Source organism: Delphinus delphis, chromosome 13 (assembly GCF_949987515.2).
Source record: "Delphinus delphis chromosome 13, mDelDel1.2, whole genome shotgun sequence".
Classification (NCBI taxonomy): domain Eukaryota; kingdom Metazoa; phylum Chordata; class Mammalia; order Artiodactyla; family Delphinidae; genus Delphinus; species Delphinus delphis.
The window spans coordinates 5046941-5064050 of record NC_082695.1 but is presented as its reverse complement, the minus strand read 5'-3'; the positions used below and the strand labels follow the sequence as shown (position 1 = coordinate 5064050).

General features: G+C 45.0%; 1 protein-coding gene across 2 annotated transcripts in view; it reads left to right on the top strand.

Annotated features, from left to right (window-relative positions):
• The first annotated feature begins 2498 nt into the window (after positions 1 to 2498).
• Positions 2499 to 17110, top strand: part of LOC132435811 (transmembrane protein 132B) — a 235582-nt gene continuing 220970 nt past the window's right edge. Inside the window, exon 1 of one of the 2 annotated variants that reach the window (XM_069541301.1) lies at positions 2499 to 3325. In XM_069541301.1, the coding sequence (XP_069397402.1) occupies positions 2628 to 3325 (698 nt within the window). In that variant the 5' untranslated portion in view covers positions 2499 to 2627. The remainder of the gene's footprint in view (positions 3326 to 17110) is intronic. The other variant, XM_060027875.1, reaches the window with a different exon arrangement.

Here is a 17110-nt window from a genome sequence, read left to right as displayed (position 1 = left end):
AGAACTTTCTTTCTTTCTTCCCCCCGGACCCCATACGCATTTTATTTGGTTGCACTGGGTCTTAGTTGAGGCAGGCGGGGTCCTTTAGTTGCGGCACGCGGGCTTCTTAGTTGCGGGACGTGGCCTCCTTAGTTGCAGCACGTGAACTCTTAGTTGCAGCACGCACGTGGGATCTAGTTCCCCGACCAGGGGTCGAACCCGGCCCCCTGCATTGGGAGCGCGGAGTCTTAACCACTGCGCCACCGGGGAGGTGCCTCCCCCCTCAGCTTTACTGAGATATCACTGACCTGTGAAAAGTGTGTATGTTTAAGGTGTACAATTGGATGTTTTGATATATGTGTACATTGTGAAATTTCAAGCTACCATAATCAAGCTAATTAACATATTCATTACCTCCACCTAGTTTTCACTCTGTGTGTGTGTGTGTGTGTGTGTGTGTGTACGTGTTGAGAAGATTGATTTTAAAATCCATTCTCTTAGCAAATTACAATGTACAATACAGGGTTGTTAACTATGTCACGTTGCGGTACATTAGCTCTCCAGAACATGGTCATCTTGCTTAACTGAAACTTTATACCCTTTGACCCACATCCCCCCTTCCTCTCCCCCCAGCCCCTGGCAGCCACCATGCTACTCTCTACTTCTACGAATTTGACTATTTTAGATTCTGCACGTAAGTGAGATCGTGCAGCATTTCACAGAGAACTTGCCTTCTGAACACCTTCTTGGAGAAAGTATACGTCAGCCCCTTCGTGGTGGTATCTGTTTCACAATCTCCTAATTACAATTTTGTCATCCACTAGGAAAGGAAAGCTCACCAAGGACAGCCCTGAAAAGGCCAAAAATTATTTAAGTCAACAGAAAACTGTATTTCACAGAATTTGTAACGGCTGCAGAAAAAATGTTACCAGGAGTCAGAGTCAATGGAGTATTTATTTGCCTTTTATCCTCTGGTGATGCTGTGCTGTAAGCACTGCTGCCTGGTTTATTTCCTCTTGCTCTGGTTGGAAGCCAGGCTCCAGGGGCAGAGGTTTATTTCAGGGCAAGGAAGAATTCCTGTCTGTTCTTGGCCTGATTTGCCAACCCTGGTTCCTGGTGGGCTGTCTTCACTTTGAAGAAGCTTCCTGGGTCTTTGCTGTTTGTGTTTCCCCACTTGAAAGAAACACACACACACATGTATATATACACATGTCCACATATACATGTTTATGTATATTTATATGTGTTTTAATTAACAAAGTAATACATGATTATCATAACAAGTTTTAAGAAGGTAGAAACATAAGTGGTAAAAGGCAAAAATCCTTTCTGGATTCTATAGATACCAAACATAAATATATGTACATTTACATATGTACATATAGAATCTTAAAAAATTACCCAAATAGGATCATATGTGATACATTTATAATTTTTTATGCTTAATGACAGATTGTGGACATTTTTTCAAACATGCCTCATTTTTCTTACAGAGCTGCCTGTTACCCCATTGTAAAAGTGTATAGTTTATCTGGTCTCCTCTTAATATAATAAACCTTTGGAATGGTTTAAACTAGTAAATAATAATAATGATAGCAGGTAAAGATTGAGCATTTATGTGTGTCAGCACTGTTCTAAGCGCTTCATATTTATTAACTCGTTAATCCTTACAATCATTTATATTTATGTCCTACTTTATATGAGGACATTTGAGGCACAGAGAGGTTAAGCAACTTGCCCAAGGTTGCTCAGTTAGGAAGTGGCAGAGCCAGGATTCAAATCCAGGCTTCTGGCTCCAGCACATAAAATAAGTTTGTCTGCAATTCAGAAGGATGCTGCAGTGGACATCCTTGTAGATAAACAGATCTTTATGAATTCTCACTCGTGTTTCGGAAGGAGAGATTTCTAGAAGTGGGGATGCTGAGCCATCGCTTCACCCTCACTTCAGAAAGAATTAGGCGATGTCTAAACGTTTATCCACGTGGACACCACATCTAGGAGGGATGGGAAGAAGCATAAATATCAAAGTAATCAAGTATTAACACGTCACATACGATGGTCCAATGCCGGGTTGTATGGTGGGCTTGGTAGGTGTGCAGCCTACTCTCTGGGGGGTGATTACAACAGAGATGACCACGATCCTCTGAGTTCGGGGCTTTGCGAGAGCAAAAGAGGGTGCGACGTTTTCCCTCCGGGGGCGGGGGCGTAATTCAGTCACAGGACGATTGGATCAGTGGTACACGGGGCTCCTTCCCACCCTTGCCCCGGTTATTTCGGAACACACTTTATGTAATGACAGGACTTTCACCGCGAGGAGACCCAGGATTCGGGTGGGCGTGGCCAGGATTCGGGTGGGCGGTGTGTTGTGTGGATGGGTGGAGGCGGCCCTGCGTTAATTTCATTACCTCTCCGGACGCGGCTCTCACTCTTCCTCTGCTTCCGTTTCTCGTGCAGTGACGGAGAGCCGCGCCATCGTGGACAGCCTGCAGAGGTTTTCCTCGCTCCCTGCTTACCTTCCCACGAGCTTCCACGTCTCTAACGCAGAGGAGTCCTTCTTCCTTAAAGAGGCCAACCAGGACGTCACTCGGAACTGCAGTCTGCAGGCCCGGGTGGAGTCGTTCTTTATCTACCGAGCCAGGAGCCCCCCGATGGTCAATGCCAGCTATGGGCCATTTTCAGTCGAGAAGACGGTCCCCCGGGAGTTCATGCTGACATCTGCACCCTTTGGCAACATGGGCCAGTTTCCCTTCAACTGGAAGTTGAAAGCCCACATCCTCGGCAGCTCCATCTACTCCAACAGACCCAAAGTGCAGACCTTGTTCTACATCACCGGGATGGGCTGGGCCGACGGCGACCCAGCGGAGCAGCTCCCCTGCGTCAAGATGTTTGCGTTCCCGGAGGCCAGGGAAGTGGCGGCCAGCTGTCGGCTGCAAGGGACCCCTGGGCTGTGTGTGGCCGAGCTGGAGGTGCTGCCCGAGTGGTTCAGCTCTGGGCTGGACCTGGAGCCCGAGGAGGAGATCCCAGCCCTGCTGGGCGGCACGGCCATGGAGCTCTTCTTCACGCTGTACCCGGCCGACCAGGCCGGCCAGTGTCCCCTGGAGGAGGACAGCAAGTGGGAGAACAACATACACTCGGGCCAGGACAGCCCCCCGCCGGCGCCAGCTGCCCGGGAGAGGATCGGGAGTGTCGTGGTCTACCCGACCCAGGACGATCTCAGGTGGTCCCTGCTGAGCCTGGATGAGAACGTCGTTCTCTCCGTACCTCTGAACCTCGTCCGGGAAGGGGACACCGCCACCTTTTTGGTCTCTCTGGCCAGTGGCTCTGTGGCTGACCACTTCACTCTCAGGTGAGAGGCTTTGCGGGGTTGGGTGGGATGCAAATCAACTCTTGATCGTCAGTGAGTTGTTAGTCTGTCAAGTGGGTGTTGATGCTTTGCTGAGGATCCAGCATCGTGAGGAAACTTACAAACATAAAATAAGACCCAGCAAAACAACACACCAGACACCAGTAAAGCAGAGTATTTGGGGATGGGCCCTGGGCATCCCTGTTTTCTAAGCACCCCCTAAATATTATTCTGGTGTGAAGCCAGGATTAAAACTTCTGCGTTGAGAGCAGCAATTCGGGCTGTGAGGTCCAAGTTTGTCCCCTTCAGGCTCTCACGTGATAGTCTGAACCTCTTACTGCCCCCTTGATGTGCCAGGCAGAATCCCGTAATGCCTGGAAGTGGACACCTTGTAAATGAATTCCAGTTTCTAAATCCATGAAGGAGCTTTCTGAGACAGTGTTTCCCACCTCGCCGCTTTTCATCAGTAAAGAATCCTTTGTCAAAGCAAAGCAGCTGTCTCTATCTGTATGACAAAGACTTGGTTTTAGGATTGCAGAAAGTGAGGAACTTCTCTGCGCTAGGGGGACAAACCTGTCTTTAGCTTATTTTGCTCACATAGGTTCCTGGGTAGCAGTAGGAAGCAGCAGTAGCTCTGCTACATACCGGCTGTGTGTCCTGGGGCAAGTCACCTAACCTCTCTGGGCCTCAGCTTCCTCTTTGGTAGGATGGGGATAATGATGGGATCTATCTCCCAGGGTTGTTGTGAGGATTACACAAGTTAACAAAGTTCTTAGAATAGTGCCTGGCACATGAGGGGTCTCCACTGAATTTAGGCTGTGGTGTTTCCTGGTCCTCAGACGCCGAGCTGGTAGACATATAAACTGCAGTGCACGTGGGGCTTTGTTTTGCTGGGTGCAGGTGAGGAAAAATAAGATTTAATCGTGAGTCCAGTATGGTCCTTCTGATTCTGATGGAGGCCGACGTACCAGATCACGTCTGTTTGGAGGTGTGCTTGTTCAGAGCCTGGCAACAGGATCCCAAGGCTCTGGCAGATCCCACATGGGTTTAGTAGCCCGCAGGAAGCGGGCTTCCTATTCGGAGCCCCTTGAGTTAGTCTTGGTGGTAAAACTGATTCAGAAATTGGTGTGGACCCAGCCCTGTGCTAGTCACTCCACTGGTGGGGCTGGGGTGGTCTAAAACCCAGTTCTTGCTCTGCAGAGTTTCTTCCAATGCAAGGCAGTGCAAGCTGCTCACTATAGACCAAGGATGGCCAAGGGATGGTTTCTGCTTTCCTGCCCTTCCCTCTCCCGAGGCAGACATGACCAGTCAATTGCAGCACCTCAGCACGCCCTCTGCTGTGGCAGACATTACTAATCTACTGCACTGAGCTCAGAACTCCAGGCAGCCCCTACCAATTCATGTGAGGTAGAGAGTATGACACTTAAGACTGAACTTATTTGCCATCCCTGATGTAGAGAGAATGTTGTTGGGTGAGAAGTTTGAGGAAAGGGAGAGCAGGTGACCTGGTGGTCGGGGAAGTCTGGGAGCCTGGCTGGGAAAGGCATTTCAGGACAGGGGGAATGTCATAAACAGTACTAGGTAACTGACTGAGGACGTAGAATGGTCCAGGCCACATTCTAAGTTGTTTACATGCCTTAACTCACTGAATTCTGACAACAAACAACTCAAGGAGGCAAGTACGGCTATCATCCCCATTTTTCCGAGGCACAGAGAGGTTAAGTAGCTTGCCCAAGGTCACACAGCTAGGGAGCAGTGAGTGTGAATCCCGGTGGTCTGGCTCTAGAGCCTGTGCCCTTCACCCCCATGGCCCACTGCCTTTCGAAGACAGGAGGGGGCAGCTGCCGCACCCCCAGGCTGCATGTGGCTCAGTCATGCCAGAGCTGAGGGTCAATTTAGGGACGGAGAGGCTGCTGAGACCAGAAGAGGTTCCAGCATCCACAGTGTAGAGGCTCCTGAAGTGTTATCTTCATGGTGAGTAGAAACCCCTCAAGTTTTTTCTTTCCCACAGAAGTTAATTTTAGAGCTGGAACGGACTATAACACTGACTTTCCCTTGAGAGGTCAAATCGTGAATTGTCAGTCTCCAGGAAATAGTAGCCACAGGGCCTTTAGTTGTGGGGCCTTGGGACTGTCCCAAAGGAAGAACGTCTAGCCTAGAGTTTGCAAACTGGTGGTCATGGCAAATCTAGGCCACGGATGTATGCTGGTGTTTTTTTTGTTTTCTTTTTAAAGCTCATATGGCATCCCTTAAAATATTTAAAAGAGTTGCCAACCTCTAATAATAGGGAGATCTCACGTGTCATTTACTTGGAAAGTGTTGAAGATTTGGTAACTTGGCAACAGTTGGCTGTAGTTAGGGAGTGGCTTTCCCCTTTAGATGGATCATGCATCGCCTAGTTCACCCCAGTCCCCACTACACCCTATCGTCCCACACCTGGCCCATTGCACTCACTTATCTGGCTCCTGTGAGCATTTAAGAACTCCTGAGATAGTGTTGAAAAAAGGGGGATGCAACGCTTAGAAGAGGGGCTAGATTCTAATCTATGGAGGCAGGCATCACCGACTCATTCACTGTGTGTCAGGGAGATAGAAGTGGTCAGTGGGTGCATCACAGGAAACGAAACATCCCCTCCATCATCACCGGCATTATTTAGTGAATTAGTTGCTTCATGTAAAGCAATTAGAAGGGTGCCTGGCACCCTGTAGATGTTCAGAAAGTGTTAATTGATACTATTATTTACTATAATTGATGCTGTTATTCATACTATTATGTGTTAATTTAATATTTAACAAATTCATACGATTATGTGTTAATTTGATACTATTTAACAAAATTTTTTATTGGAGTATAGTTGATTTACAATGTTGTGTTTCTGCTGTACAACAAAGTGAATCAGTTATACATATACATATATCCACTCTTTTTTAGATTCTTTTCCCATATAGGCCATTACAGAGTATTGAGAAGAGTTCCCTGTGCTATACAGTAGGTCCTTATTAGTTATCTATTAATATTTTATATACAGCAGTGTGTATATGTTAATCCCAATCTCCCAGTTTATCACCTCCCCTTTCCCCCCTGGTAACCATAAGTTTGTTTTCTACATCTGTGACTCTATCTCTGTTTTGTAAATAAGTTCATTTGTACCATTTTTTCAGGTTCCACATATAAGCGATATGATATTTGTCTTTCTCTGTCTGACTGACTTCACTTAGTTATGATCATCTCTAGGTCCATCCGTGTTGCTGCAAATGGCATTATTTCGTTCTTTTTTATGGCTGAGTAATATTCCATTTTATATATGTACCACACCTTCTTCATCCGTTCGTCTTCCATGTCCTGGCTATTGTAAATAGTGCTGCAGTGAACACTGGGGTGCATGTATCTTTTTGAATTATGGTTTTCTCCAGATATATGCAATCGATACTCTTAATTCATGCTTTTTAATAATTATGTATACTGTGCCAGGCTTAAGTTGTATCTCTCATTGTATTATCACAGGCACTGTACAAAGTATTCATGCCCATTTTGTGAATGTGGAAACTGAGACTCAGAGAGCTTAGGGGTTACCTGCCTGAAGTTGTGCAGTGGGGAAGTGGTGGGACTGGGGTGTGGGTCTGCATGAAGGAGTTGAGAACTCCCTTTTAAAAACACTCTTTCCGGCGGTTCTGCTTGCGTAGGTGGGGACTGAGCTTTACCTCTCGAATCTTTCTGGGTCAGCATCTAGAGTTTCTTGTCTTTATGCCTTCCTAGATAGGACTTTCATTTCTTTTTTTTTTTTTTTTTGGGGTACGCAGGCCTCTCACTATTGTGGCCTCTCCCGTTGCGGAGCACAGGCTCCGGACGCGCAGGCTCAGCGGCCATGGCTCACAGGCCCAGCCGCTCCGCGGCATGTGGGATCCTCCCAGACCGGGGCCCGAACCCATGTCGCCTGCATCGGCAGGCGGACTCTCAACCACTGCGCCACCAGGGAAGCCCAGGACTTTCATTTCTTTTTGTTTGTTTGCTTACAGAAACTTTATTCACGTTTAAATGATATGACAATAAATTTGATTTAAAAAACCAGTATATAACTATCAATTGCATTCTTATACGAGGATAAAGTTCTCATTTCTTTTACTGGAGTGTAGTTAATTTACAATGTTGTGTTAGTTTCAGGTGTACAGCAAAGTGATTCACTTGCACATACATACATGCATATATATGTATATATTCTTTTTCAGATTCTTTTCCATTATAGGTTATTACGAGATATTGAGTATAGATGACTATTATTTCGTACGCTGTACTTTATGGCCAGAGAAGACTGCACTGAAATTATGGCAGTAAACGAAGATGACCCAAGTGAAGACACACAGAGCCTGTTTATCCAGAGCTTGCTGTATGGCAAGGGGGTCAGTCGCCAGCACTGGCGTGTGGCAGAGACTCAAGGGCAGACGGGGAAGGGGGAAGTTTTTCATGGAAACAGGGAGGCTCAGGTCTGCTCCGATTGTTGCTGTGGGGAGGCTGCAGGTAGGCTCCCTAGCAGTGAGCATCTTCTGTGACGGACCTGGGGGGCATATTTGGCTTTTTTCTGGTTGACCTTGAATTGGAAGCAGAGGCTGTAGAAAGGGCAGCTGTCAGTCGTGGACCAACTTCAGACCTTTCTGGGCCGATGGTTGCCGAGGCTGTGGTTTGGCGTTTTGGCTTCGTTGCTGCAAGGTGGTGGGTCAGATTGTTATTGTCATATGTGGTCTGGCTGTTGTCTTTTTGTGTATTCAGGCTCTCAAAGTAAAACAGTTTTGGGGCCTCGGGGAACGTATTATTTCCCAGCATAACTCATTGTCTATTTTAATCATGTCTTTTATGAATGAAATGTGACATCTTTCATTCCGGCTCAGATGAGACCCCGGATCAAAGAGTGCACGTGCACAGGATTCGCTGAGATCTCATTTTAGAGCTGAAGACGTATGGACAGGGGACAGATGGGCGCAGTTTTCATGTGTCACGTTGCTATTTCTGACTGCATATTGTACTGGGGCCAGTTTGAACAAAAGTTGGATTGGTTATTCTCTAACACAAATAGATGCTGTTAAACGCTAGTATCTAAAACTGACCCTATATTGAAAAGCCTTTTAGCAAAGGGTTAAAAAGGGTGGTTTGGAGGGGTTGGGGGCTGCTGGCAGGGCAGTGCTAGGCTGGATTCGGGGGAAGTCTTTCAAACCAAGAAAGTTTGACATGTTATGAAAATTTCCCCACTCCATCTATAACGTCTCCAAGGCTGAGAGTGACCCTGAGAAACTTTATCCCTGATTTACGAAAATAGCTCTTTCTCAGCTCACATAGAGACCCTCCCGGGCTGACCTCTCATCCTGTTAGGCTGTGGAGCCCAGTGGTTAAGATTGTAGACCCTGCGGCCAGACATCCTGGATTCAAATCCTGGCTCTACCACGTACCAGCTGGGTGACTTTAGGCAGGTTACTTAACCTCTCTGTGCCACGGTTCCCCCACCTCTAGATGGGGGCAGTTTATGCTCTAAGTGGCTATTTAGGAAGCACCAGCTTTGTGCTCAGCCAGATTCTCCCATTTCATCTACTGTCACCCAATCCTTCTGATTGCTCAGGCCAAACATCTAATCACCGGACTGACTTTTGCCATTTTCTTACACATCCCCCTCCATCTGAACGGTCCTCAGGTCCTGGGGCTCTTCCTGTAAAGTATCCAGGATCGAACAACTGCCGTTGCTATGACCCAGGTCAAGCCAGGGTCCCCTCTTGGCTGGATGCCTACAGGACCCTCCTGACAGGTCTCCCAGCCTCTATCTTTGCCCCCTGAGGTCTTGAGCGAAAGCCAAAGTCCTCATATGGGCCCACAGGCCTGGCATGATCTGACCCTACCCCACAGCCCTCTGCACTGCTCTGATTTTTTGGACATACTTTATCATTTATGTTAATGACATACTGTATCAGTGTTTATGGCCCACCTCTTCCTGCTAGAATGTGAGGCCCGTGAGGGCGGGGACTTTTGCCTCATTTGTTCTTTGATATATCTGTCCTAAGGATCCAGAGCGGTGTCTGACACACAGTAAGTGCTCAAGAAATATGTGTTGGAACGCCCATTTATGATAAAAACCCTCCAGGAAGTATGCATAGAGGGAACCTACCTCAACATAATAAAGGCCATATATGACAAACCCACAGCCAACGTCATCCTCAATGGTGAAAAACTGAAACCATTTCCACTAAGATCAGGAAAAAGACAAGGTTGCCCACTCTAACCACAATTATTCAACATAGTTTTGGAAGTTTTAGCCACAGCAATCAGAGAAGAAAAACAAATAAAAGGAACCCAAATCGGAAAAGAAGAAGTAAAGCTGTCACTGTTTGCAGATGACATGATGCTATACATAGGGAATCCTAAAGATGCTACCAGAAAACTACTAGAGCTAATCAATGAATTTGGTAAAGTAGCAGGATACAAAATTAATGCACAGAAATCTCTTGCATTCCTATACACTAATGATGAAAAATCTGAAAGTGAAATCAAGAAAACACTCCCATTTACCATTGCAACTAAAAGAATAAAATATCTAGGAATAAACCTACCTAAGGAGACAAAAGACCTGTATGCAGAAAACTCTAAGACACTGATGAAAGAAATTAAAGATGATACAAAGAGATGGAGAGATATACCATGTTCTTGGATTGGAAGCATCAACATTGTGAAAATGACTCTACTACCCAAAGCAATCTACAGATTCAATGCAAACCCTATCAAACTACCACTGTCATTTTTCACAGAACTAGAACAAAAAATTTCACAATTTGTATGGAAACACAAAAGACCCCGAATAGCCAAAGCAATCTTGAGAAAGAAAAACGGAGCTGGAGGAATCAGGCTCCCTGAATTCAGACTATACTACAAAGCTACAGTAATCAATACAGTATGGTGCTGGCACAAAAACAGACATATAGATCAATGGAACAGGATAGAAAGCCCAGAGATAAACCCACACACATATGGTCACCTTCTCTTTGATAAAGGAGGCAAGAATATACAGTGGGGAAAAGACAGCCTCTTCAATAAGTGGTACTGGGAAAACTGGACAGCTACATGTAAAAGAATGAAATTAGAACACTTCCTAACACCATACACAAAAATAAACTCAAAATGGGTTAAGGACCTAAACGTAAGGCCAGACACTGTCAAACTCTTAGAGGAAAACATAGGCAGAACACTCTATGTCATAAATCACAGCAAGATCCTTTTTGACCCACCTCCTAGAGAAATGGAAATAAAACCAAAAATAAACAAATGGGACCTAATGAAACTTAAAAGCTTTTGCACAGCAAAGGAAACCATAAACAAGACGAAAAGACAACTCTTAGAATGGGAGAAAATATTTGCAAACTAAGCAACTGACAAAGGATTAATCTCCAAATTTTACAAGCAGCTCATGCAGCTCAATATCAAAACAACAAACAACCCAATCCAAACTGGGCAGAAGACCTAAATAGACATTTCTCCAAAGAAGACATACAGATTGTCAACAAACACATGAAAGGATGCTCAACATCACTAATCATTAGAGAAATGCAAATCAAAACTACAATGAGATATCATCTCACACCGGTCAGAATGGCCATCATCAAAAAATCTACAAACAATAAATGCTGGAGAGGGTGTGGAGAAAAGGGAACCCTCTTGCACTGTTGGTGGGAATGTAAATTGATACAGCCACTATGGAGGACAGTATGGAGGTTCCTTAAAAAGCTACAAATAGAACTACCACATGACCCAGCAATCCCACTACAGGGCATATACCCTGAGAAAACCATAATTCAAAAAGAGTCAGGTACCAAAATGTTCATTGCAGCTCTGTTTACAATAGCCAGGACATGGAAGCAACCTAAGTGTCCATCGACAGATGAATGGATAAAGAAGATGTGGCACATATATACAATGGAATATTACTCAGCCATAAAAAGAAATGAAATTGAGTTATTTGTGTAGTGAGGTGGATGGACCTAGAGTCTGTCATACAGAGTGAAGTAAGTCAGAAAGAGAAAAACAAATACCGTATGCTAACACATATATATGGAATCTAAAAAAAAGGAAAAGAAAAGAAAAAATGGTCATGAAGAACCTAAGGCCAAGATGGGAATAAAGACACAGACCTACTAGAGAATGGACTTGAGGATATGGGGAAGGGGAAGGGGAAGCTGTGACAAAGTGAGAGAGTGGCATGGACATATATACACTACCAAATGTAAAATAGATAGCTAGTGGGAAGCAGCCGCATAGCACAGGGAGATCAGCTCAGTGCTTTGTGACCACCTAGAGGGGTGGGATAGGGAGTGTGGGAGGGAGGGAGATGCAAGAGGGAAGAGATATGGGGATATATGTATATGTATAACTGATTCACTTTGTTATAAAGCAGAAACTAACACACCATTGTAAAGCAATTATACTCCAGTAAAGATGTGAAAAAAAAAAAGAAGAAAGAAATATGTGTTGGATGAATGAATGAATTTGGAAGTATTGCAAGGCATCATTGTTGGATGAAGGGTATGAATTGTCAAGACTATGAATTTATGAACTAAATAAGTAAGGGTTTCATAAATATTGAAGGTAGGGACACTTGAGGATCCAATTCTAAAAAAAAAAGTTTCCTCTTGGCTACAATGTGAGAATGGATTCATCATTTCTATTCAAATGATGGGCAGTGCCAGTGTATCCTAAACTTTGGTAATTCACACACCACCTTCGGGATTTTTTTTTTTTGTCATATCAGATACCACCATATCCTACCATCATAATTTAAGTCATATCCATGTGCCTTCTGCATGCAATTTTCATTTGCTCTTTTTCTTTAAATCACTTTAAAAAACTTATATAAATACATTTAAAAGGACACCTCACATCTGCCACCATAAATAGAAACCAGTATTGCTTGTTCACATGAAAGGGTATTACAAAGATAAATTACGATAATAACAACAGCAAAAAAAAAAAACAACCCACTACTAAGTTCTAAGTAGGTACCATCACCTATGGAAGCCATGAACCTGAGGTCTGCTCTCTGTTTGAAAGGGAGTTGAGCATGTGCTGCTGAGAGGCGAGGGCCACGGAGACTTTCCCCTGGAAATCATCACAGGTCCTGTAGGAGTCTCACTCAGTGACTCCCTGTTATTTAAGCCACGTCTGTGCAACATCAGGACCATCTGCAGACCCAGGACCAGGCTTTGGGAAAACTGGCTGATGATGACTTTCTCATCCACGGGATCAAGGAGGCACCAGGAAGCATCACTTCCTGGTCAGCTCAGTCTCCCCCATGGATGTCCTTTCTCTGATGTCACTTCCTGTTCCACGCCACTTCCTTGGGGACTTACTCTGTACCTTGCATTGCTAGTTAATGCTCCAGGTTGAGAATATCAGACACCCCAAAGCCTTCTAGATCCCCTGAGCACATACACCATCTTCCTTCATTTCAGCACCGGCAGAAGCGAGATCAGAAGGGGTCGGAGGCAGAAAATCTAGTTGACTGTGGGGTGGGTGAGCCCTCAGGCTCGAATCTAGCTGTCGCTGATGGAACAGATATTTTGTGATCACCTATTAGGTGTTGCCCACCTTTGGTTTGCTTTTCTTTTTTCCTTCTTTCTTTCAAAAAAGCCACACACGCTCTCGTCCCTCATCAAGTTCACACTCTCCAAGGAGGAAGACAGTAAAGAAGCAAATAAACAAAATGATACATCATTAAAACCCATGCCAAGGGCCATGAAGGAAACAAACAGAATGCAGTATATTTAAACTTCATTTATTTTAATTTTTTAAAACTTTTTGTCTTGGGATAATCTTAGACTTATAGAAAAGTTGCAAAAAAATCCAGATTGCCCCTAGTGTGAACATCTTAGGTAACCACAGTATGAGTATCAAAACTAGGAAGTTAACACGGGCCTAATATTATTAACTAGTCTACAGACATTATTAAAAAGTGCCCTGTGTTCCTGTAACATCCTTTTTCTGCTCCGGCAGCCCACACGGCATAGAGTTGTCGTATTTCCTTAGCCTGATGAATTCTGGTCTTCAGTCGTTTTTTTCCTTTTTATCTCTTTCATGACTTTCATACTTTTGAAGAATACTGAGAATGTTCCTCAATTTGGGATTTTCTGGTATTTTCTCATGATTAGATTGAGGGTGTATGTATTTGTCAGGAATCCCAATGACGTGCTCATCCATCTCAGTGTCATGTGGGAGGTACGTGATGTTGACATGCCTCATTACCAGTGATGTTTACTTAGGTTACCCCGTTAAAGTGGCACCTTTCCAGTTTCTCCATTGCAAGTATGCTTTCCCCCCTTTGTAATGAGTAATAACATCTGGGACGATACTTTGTGACTACCAACATCCTCTTTCATGTTATACTTTTGAATTTTAGCATCTGTTGATCATTCTTGCCCAGAATGCAGTATTTTTTAAATAATTGAACCAGGAGTGGATATATCACAGGAGAATTTTGGCTCTGATCATTTCTTATTTGTATATAAGGAAGTGAGCCAGTCGCAATTAGTCACCACCGAAGTCACTGGACTTTTTCTGTTGAAACAAAGGAAGATGCTCTATGTACTCAGGCGGTCCACAAGGCTTTGAGGTGACTGGCATTCTTGACCTGGAGCATTAACTAGCAAGGCAAAGGTACAGGATAAGTCCCCGAGGAAGTGGTGTGGACAGGAAGTGAGGTCGGAGGAGTGAGATCAGTGCAGTCCAAGGGGGTTAACCAGGGCAGGCTTGAATGGGCAGGTTTTGATCAGTTCAAGGAAAACGGTAGGGCAGTATGATCAAAGAGTGTGGTGTGCCCAGGACACTCTTGGAAGGCAAGTTTTTTTTAAAGAGTTAGAATCACTGAGGCTTGCTGTCGAATTTCAACTCCCCCTTCCTGGCTGTGTGACCTTGTACAGGTTACCTCACCTCTCTGAGCCTTGCCTTCCTCTCCTATATAAGGAAACTAGTAATAGCATCTGTCTTTTGGGATGGCCGTGAGGAGTAAATGAGATAATGCAGGAAGGTACTTGGCTTCAGTTTTACCTGTGATGCTTGGTGCTACTCTCAGCAGCATCTAAGTGGCATCTGAAAGCTTCCTCCAGCACACGCTATGGGGATTCCCGCCACATGCACTTAATTAGCATCAGTCATGTGCCAGGCTCCCCATTAGACCTTACGTGCGTCCTTGTGACAGCTCTGGAACTTACCTGTTTCCTCTACTTCCAGAGGAAGAGACAGGCTCACAAGCACTACGGCACTTGCCAGAAAGTGACAGAGCCAGGACTCCAACCAGACCCACCCACTTCAAGCCCTCACCCATCTCAAGGCCCCCCATTGCAGATGTTAGTAACCTCAACTCGGGAATTCCCTGGTGGTCCAGTGGTTAGGATTCCGCGCTTCCACTGCTGGGGGCCCTGGGTTCGATCCCTGGTTGGGGAACTAAGATTCCACACGCCGTGCGGTGCAGCCAAAAAAATAGATAAATAAAAGGTAAAAAAAAAAAGTAAAAAAAAAATCTCAACGCTTACTTTCATACTTAATAGCAACCTGTTTGAGTAAGATACCTCAGGTGGCACCCAAAATCCAGGCTTTATTAATTTTTTCCCCCAAAGAAAACTCAGATTTCCCTTGAGGAAACTGTGTGTAGACACAGATGTCTGAAATCTGCAATCTCAGAGCCCAGATCAAGTCTAGGGCTTAGAGCTAAGGTTTCAGCAGAGCTTAGAAAGGAAGGCAGGTGATTATTTCCCAAACAAACCATAACCTCCACAGCGTGTTTACCTAGCTCCAAACGTCATGTGCTGCATCCAGTGAGTGTATTTCTGTTACTTAGTACACGGTGCTCAGTCCCAACTCTACCCTGCTTTCCCTCCCAAGTTCACTGGAGTCTGGGAGCTCCGAAGGAGGTAGGGAGCAAGTGTAAATTTCAGAGGCTTGAGGATTCTAGCTACAGAAGGGGATTTTTTTTTTTTTTTTGAATAAAAGATTCTTTTTTTTTTTTTTTTTGCGGTACGTGGGCCTCTCACTGCTGTGGCCTCTCCCGTTGTGGAGCACAGGCTCCGGACGCGCAGACCCAGTGGCCATGGCTCACGGGCCCAGCCGCTCCGCGGCATGTGGGATCTTCCCGGACCGGGGCACGAACCCACGTCCCCTGCATCGGCAGGTGGACTCTCAACCACTGCGCCACCAGGGAAGCCCGAATGAAAGATTCTTTAAATTCTGTAGTGCTTTACAGTTTTCGAAAGTTTCACACATATGATTTCACATAACCCCATAATAACCCTTTCCCCCACCCCTGTCTTGCCCCTTCCCCCTTCCCTCTCCCCACTGGTAACCACTAGTTTGTTCTCTACATCTGTGAATCTGCTTCTTTTTTGTTCCGTTCACTATTTTTTTAGATTCCACATATAAGTGATATCATACAGTATGTGTCTTTCTCTTTCTGACTTATTTCACTTAGCATAATGCCCTCCACATCCATCCGTGTTACTGCAAATGGCAAAATTTCATTCTTTTTTAAGTGGCTGAGTAGTATTCTGTTCCATATCTGTATCTATATATCTCTATCTCTCTCTCTATACATCTGTATCTCACATCTTCTTTATCCATTCATCTGTGGATGGACACTTAGGTTGCTTCCATACCTTGGCAATTGTAAATAATGCTGCTGTGAACGCTGGGGTGCAGGTATCTTTTCAAATCAGTGTTTTTGTATTTTTTGGGTATATAACCAAGAGTGGAATTGCTGGATCCTATGGTAGGTCTAGTTTTAGTTTTCTGAGAAACCTCCATACTGTTTTCCATGGTGGCTGCACAAATTTACCTTTCCACCAACAGTGTACGAGGGTTCAAAAGGGGATTTTTTTTTTTGTAAATAAATGTATTTATTTATTTTTGGCTGCACTGGGTCTTCCTTGCTATGCGCGGGCTTTCTCTAGTTGGCGGCGAGCAGGGACTACTCTTCGTCATGGTGCGCGGGCTTCTCATTGCGGTGGCTTCTCTTGCTGTGGAGCACGGGCTCTAGGCGTGCAGGCTCAGTAGTTGTGGGTCGCAGGCTCAGTAGTTGTGGCTCGCGGGCTCTAGAGTGCAGGCTCAGTAGTTGTGGCACATGGGCTTAGTTGCTCTGTGGCATGTGGGATCTTCCCGGACCAGGGCTCAAACCTGTGTCCCCTGCATTGGCAGACGGATTCTTAACCACTGCGCCACCAGGGACGTTCCCGGGAGTTTTAAAAATTTGTTTCTTTATTGAGGTAACCTTGGCTTATAACATTAAGTAAGTTTCAGGTGTACAACATTGTATTTCTACTTCTGTATACACTACAGCCTGCTCACCACCAAAAACTTAGTTTCCATCCATCCCTCAGTAGATGATCCCCTTTACCCGTTTCCCCCTCCCTGCCCTCTTCCCCTCTGGTAACCACTACTCCGTTCTCTGTATCTATGTGTTTTCACTCATATGTGGAATGTAAAAAAGCAAACAAGTCAAAAAATAAACGAACAAACCAAACCAAACCAAAACAAACAGAAGGAGCTTTATGACCTGCGTGGATAGCTTTATCTCAGGTCGTAAGTCTGGGAAACTGGAGTGTACCTAGATCAGGGCGGTGACCGAAACATTGGTGCACATTCAGTTAAACCACACGTAGATGCTTCGTTGCTTTAACCTTGGCAGTCATGCTAGGAGGTTGCGGTGGTTATCTTCAAGGCTGTCTTACGGACTGGGAAACCTAGCCTGCCCTCTCCTTTCCAGAACCTTTTCCTGCC